Below are 6084 nucleotides of genomic sequence, written 5' to 3'. Positions count from 1 at the left end.
ATTCTTATAGGAGTGGTACAGTGTATCGCCGATAAATTCAAGTTTCAAGTACATTTTAAACAAATTTAGAACATCTACTCCAAAATACTACATGTGAACACCGTCCCTCAAGGGACGGTGATGTGAAGCAGTAAAACTAGAATCAAGGACGCAAAAAAAAATGAACTCGCCTGCAACGTCTGGATATACTATGTGATGGGGAGAACGGGGTAGATGTATTTTTCTTTGAAACCAAAGCTGTAAGTGTATACTAAACCCCAGTCCAAACATGCCATGCCTGGTTGGCGTATGGCAACAGTAGTGCTTATCAAGAAAAAACATGTAATATTATTACTTTACACTCACTGCAGTCACCATTGGTGAATACATTAAGTACCGGTACCAGTAGTGATTTCACTCTGCTCAGGTGTTATCGGTCAAATAATAACAAATCATGTATATTGTTTTCTTTCAACACAGAATTTAAACATTTCCTCAAAGAAGTTTATACAAGTGATTTATGGACCTAAAAATTGTCACATAAGTGTATTAATGCAAGAATTAAATAAAATCAAGAATTCAATTGAAAAAAATCGAGATTTAAGATTTAACCTTAATCTTTTCAGTCCCATTTACTTTTTCATATACAGGGGAAGTCACAATGGCATTCTTATTAACTACAACTGAACCCTATTTTAAAATTAAAAATAATAATACACAAAAATGTTATGGTCATAATTTAGGCAAACTATCCATCATTAAAACACAGCATAAGCACTGCCAAACTCAATTCTACCATGCACCATAAGATTCAAATAACAAACTTGAGCAGAGCTAGGGAATACATGTTTTACCTATGGTACTGTAATAAAATGGAATAGAATTGGTGTCTAATTTGCTAATAGGTACATAGGGAAGTAGTCTTCTTAAAGAAAAATAATGTACAAAAAATACATTTCAATCATCAAATCCACAAGAAAAAAATGCTTCAAATTAAAATTGTTGTGCAATTCAATACCATTGATGTGTTGCCAGAATTAATAATTTCTACAGTATTGATAAAGTCAAAATAAATATAAATTCTTCATCCCGTATCAGCTTTCCTGTGATGGTAACTGTGGTTTAGGAGGTGATGACATAGCAAGAGCCTCATTAGATTCTTTCATCTCTTTTTCTGCCATATTCAAAGCAATATCTAAGAATTCTCCAGCTGTTCTCCTACGAGACCAAAAAAGAAATGTCAGTTAAACTACTCATTTAGAATTACCCTGGTATCCCCCAACATGGTCAGTGTTGTGTTACAATGCTGTCGCCGACAGATTTGCTCAGGCAGTCATATCAAATTAATTTAATAAATGTATCTGCAAAACTTGAAAATACAGTGTTAATAGTATTTGAATATAAAAACTTGGAATTCAATTTTACATTACCAGTACATTGTGTTACTACATGACAATTAATACTCCCTTCATATTTAATGAACCATACCATTCTAGTCATGACAGTTAAACAATAAAAGTCATATATACAAACGTGACTGATATGTCAACACAAGTCAATAGTTATTACTTAATTTTGAAGTAAAATAAATACATACAATTCTTTTGCATCATTCAAGATTACGTCTCGTTTCATTCTTCGAAATTTTTCCAGAACATCTTCACCTGCTAGTTTTTGCAGAGAAACCAAAGAGAACCCAACCGGTACTCTGAAAATGAATTGAACGGTATAAGAAAAAAAATACACACAGTTTCTATCAGTTTTCATTTTGTATTTTCTAAGTTTGAACAAAATCTATCCACACATACCAGAGATTTCTGCTCCTGGCATGGTAGAAATGATTTGGTGAATTTAAACATCTAAATTGGTAGCCAGTTGGTAAGCTTGAAACAAACAATGATAGGAAAGTACCACGACAAATTGTCATGTTTGTATTTTTTTTTTTTTTTTTTGGCTGCCATCTTTTTTTTTTTATATTTTATTTTTACGTCAACCACTTATATAAATACATAAAATTATCCTATCAAAAGATGACAATTTCTACACAAAAACCATGGTAACGAGATAATTATAAGAATACGATTATGTTGTTTGTAAATTCAGCTATTACCATCAGAAATAAAGCATTGTGGACAAAAAGAAAATGTAGAATGTTTCCAACACTTTAAATGATGTGTGTAAAAATACACAACAATGATGTAATTAACAAGTTTCTTACCCTAAGACTGCTCCAAGAATACCACCTGCTACCATTCCTCGTGGTCCCAATGCGGTTTTGTATAAACTACCAGATATTCCTGAAAAATAAATACCGATTGATAGCATCAGCAACCTACCGATATGAAGCATAAACTTTAATTTTGTTTATCATTGTATTGACTGGAACAAAGTCCATGCAAGCTAGAGTATCCAACATATGGGTAAAAACAAGTCATTGTTAATGACACAGTCCCTGTTGCAATTAGAGAGAATGTTATTTATGCCTACAATGAAGTAATATCAAAAAGCAAGATGGCTGCAAGTCTGTTGTCTTTGATCTGATCACAATAAAATGTTTGGTCCTGAGAGTTCTGAAATGTGACTAAACAGAATGACTGAGACTTAATTACAAGTCCCACAGGAAATAAATAATAATGGCCACACATTTTGAGTCCCAGGAAATTCTTGTTATTGTGTGTTTTTGTTTAAGCAGGTCCCAGGTCAGTGGCGATACATCTTCATCAGAGCTGGATCTGTCATAGTCTCAATGGAAGCGAAAAAAAAATGCTTAAGGTTCCTATCGTTGTAAGCTCAGTTTGTCTTGTTCATAGTTCGGTAGCCTGCAGAGCAAGGCATCTTCTAGCACTGGTGATGAAGTTAGTGCTGAACCAGGCTTGTATATTGCCCAGCAATGCTGATGTTCACTACTAGGAAGCAGTTAAATCAACCTTTAAAGATCCAGATATGGTCATGAGTGATTGTATTTGACCCAATTGATCCACTCAGACTTCTATCAATAGTTAGAGGGTAGAGAGGACTGACAGGAAAACATTGAATATACTAACCTGCTGCAGCTATGTAATTTAACACATCTACTTTGTTACGATATAGAGCGATGATAAGACTGCCTCCTCTGCAAACAAGTATTCAAATAAATACCAATTACCATGGTAATATCTATTGATCAATTTCAACTGCATGTTTGTTTTTTTGTTTCTAAAAATTCAGTACACTTCAATTTATTGAGGTCTAAAATTCTAAGTTCTACTTAATCTAATCTGATCAAAATAAGATCCTAGTTTGGGCTTTTTTTTCATTTGATTTTATTTTCTGGAATTCGGCTTTCACAAATATCCAAACTTAAAAAAAATACCAGCAAATAAATTTGATTTAAATAAAATACTGGTATACGAAAATAACATAAATTAAATTATATTTAAAAAAAAAAAATCATGAACTAGGACCATGGCCAGGCTGTGCCAAATTGATTCACTTTGAAAGCAACAAGATATAAATGTCTTTGCCCAGTCTTCATGGGTAGAACTGGTTGCGAATTCAGTGCATTCAAATATTAGCAGAGAGAAAGCTACATAGATACCATCACCATGTCTTGCCATTGTAAAACAGGTAGGACACACAATAAAATCGAGTATGAAATAACCTGCTACTTACTGAAACATTCCTGCCAAAGCAGCAACCCTCCATCCCCATCTCCAGCCATATCGTATCAATCCTCTGACACCGGCATGCTGTGACTGACGCTGAAATAAACAATACATGTCAGTTTTAGTCAATAATATCCTATGTAAAAAAATAAGCTTGCATTAATTTAAAAAATGGTTGTTCAGATATTAGTGATCTCGTCCAATCACAAGAACCCATTTGAAAAAATATTTATTATTATCTTTTGTTGGTGTAAAAATGATATTCTGTTAGTGATCGTCTTTATATAAAGACCATCTGCTCTTAGTGACTTTGTGCAGTCCCAATGCAGTTTATATTCAAAGTATATAAAGACCATGTACCTGCCCATAGTGACCACCACAAATAACTGAAACAAACATGCAACTCATTATATCTGTAAAAGTAAACCTAACAGACCAGTACATCAATTGCCGATTTGAATATATCTGACAGAAAATGTATATGTTGTGAAAATAACGCCATAGAGGACGAAGAACATTTTCTTTTAACATGTGATCTCTATGCGGGAGAAAGAAAAAAACTTTATCAGCTGTTATCACCCCAACACTTAGCAAACAATAAAGAAAAATTAAAATATATTTTAAATAATAAAGATGAGAAAACAATAATACAAATAGCCAAAATACATACGGTTTCAAAACGAGAGAGGAAAAACTGAAAACATTATAGTCAGCTATCTCAAGATAAGGTCATGTACATGCAATAGTAATCCAAACATTCACCAACACAAATGTGAAAAACAATCCAATTTACTTTACCATTATTTTTTTTTTCTCTACTTTTATTTGCTAGTTGTTTTTTATTTATTTATTTTTATTTTCCTGTGTGTATTTTTATTCTCACTTTAATTGTTTGTTTGTCTTTATTCACATCTGTATTGCATTTTAGTCAAAATCCTAATAGGGATACGAATGCAATAAAGAAAATAACTATTATGAATCAGATCGTGAAAAAGGTTGACGTTCATCAATATCTATACCATAGTTTGAATGAAATTGGCCCAGGTACGACTCAAATATGATTGATGATATATAGTATATGTATTAATATGTTTATATTTAGTGTTTTGTTGGGACTAAAATGGCCAAGTCAAACTTCCCCTCTCATATACTAACCGCAGCATCAACACGGTGTGAATAAACTTCTCCTTGGCTTTTTTCTATGTATCTTCTCCGCAGTAGACTTGAAGCTGGCAATCCACCGTACACAAATCCAAGTGCAAATGCGCCAAGACTAAATCTTAATACATCATCCATTTCATCAGATAATCGACCATCTTCTCTGAAAACATTGGTAAATGAAAGCAATGAATTATGATCTGAATTGTAACATTAAGAAAGCATATATGAGCTGTAATGTAGTCATGTAGACTGCAAAAGTCTGAAAAAATTTTCTTAAATCTATTGTAATTTTGTTTTTTTCATGTCAAGCCATATAATTCATTAATTCTGACAATAAAACACCTATATTATAATTGTCTTAGCAAGGATATAGAATTTTAACAAATGGTTATCCATTTTTGGATGTTTGTACCTGGAAAAGAGTAGGATTCTTTTGGTATGTTTTTTCCAGGGTAGCAAATATATATACATAACAATTCTATGAGGTATGTGAGGTGCAATTTAAAAGTACAAAATGATATCACACATGATTTGTCATATTTCATTCATTTAATATATAAAGAATGAGTTTGTTATGTCAAGAACATGTCATATTTGTGGAAATAAATATACTAATTTTCATGTGTTTTTTAGTGAATATCCAAGAAATTCAATGGCAGTTAAATCAATGCACATCGACGAGCAACAATGTCAGTTGAAAACTATTCAATGTTATACACTAGAAACTTCTCATTTCAGTTTGACTTTAGAAATTAATAAACAGAAAGACTATCTAATGTACCCCCATCTCTATTCCTAACTCTAACATGACCCCTACACTTTATTTCCCTTCAAATTAATAGTATATGTCTCTATAGTTATCCAGAGGGGCATATACAACTAATGGGGGGGGTATTATTTGGGTAAGAGGTGCGGGTATATTTGAAAGTCTTTCCCCAATTTGACTTACTTCCTACGAAATATCCTCTTGACTGATTCAATGCCACCATTATCACAATCTAGTTGTATCTCATCTCTACCAGTTACTGACTCTTTTTCACTCGATGTCATCTTAGTTGGTGATGAACATAGACCTATATTAACGCATTTGCATAACTTGCTGTTATGGCAACTACAAATTTAAATTTGATATACGCATATATATATATCCATGGACATTGATTTCATCAATTTTATAGAAAAAGAATTCGTTGTCCAGCTCAGAGTACTGGATTCGCTTGGTTCAGAGACAAACTTAGATGCACGCTGAACATCGTTCTCATGTGTATGACCTTCCAGAGGAGACACGTGTAGGTGTCAG

General features: G+C 32.8%; 1 protein-coding gene across 1 annotated transcript; it reads right to left on the bottom strand.

The window, feature by feature from the left end:
- Positions 1 to 438: 438 nt before the first annotated feature.
- LOC100367279 (complex I assembly factor TIMMDC1, mitochondrial-like) lies at positions 439 to 6055 on the bottom strand. Its single transcript, XM_002738529.4, has 7 exons — positions 5734 to 6055; positions 4779 to 4944; positions 3631 to 3719; positions 3024 to 3091; positions 2198 to 2276; positions 1577 to 1687; positions 439 to 1197 (listed from the first exon to the last, which is right to left on the bottom strand). Exons 1-7 carry the CDS (start codon positions 5832 to 5834, stop codon positions 1074 to 1076), a joined length of 738 nt encoding a protein of 245 aa, XP_002738575.1. The 5' UTR covers positions 5835 to 6055; the 3' UTR covers positions 439 to 1073.
- Between the last annotated feature and the right edge of the window lie 29 nt (positions 6056 to 6084).

Source organism: Saccoglossus kowalevskii, chromosome 3 (assembly GCF_978046115.1).
Source record: "Saccoglossus kowalevskii chromosome 3, keSacKowa6.1, whole genome shotgun sequence".
NCBI classification, from domain to species: Eukaryota; Metazoa; Hemichordata; class Enteropneusta; family Harrimaniidae; genus Saccoglossus; species Saccoglossus kowalevskii.
Note: the sequence above shows the minus strand (reverse complement) of the source record. Positions and strands in the feature narration are given on the sequence as shown.

Coding starts and splice junctions, on each gene's coding strand:
- LOC100367279 (XM_002738529.4), bottom strand. CDS start 5,834: ATGACATCGAGTGAAAAAGAGTCAGTAACTGGTAGAGATGAGATACAA. Junction 2,277..3,023: donor AAATTACATAGCTGCAGCAG/GTTAGTATATTC, acceptor TTTATTTTTCAG/GAATATCTGGTAGTTTATAC. Junction 1,198..1,576: donor TTGAATGATGCAAAAGAATT/GTATGTATTTAT, acceptor TTGGTCTCGTAG/GAGAACAGCTGGAGAATTCT.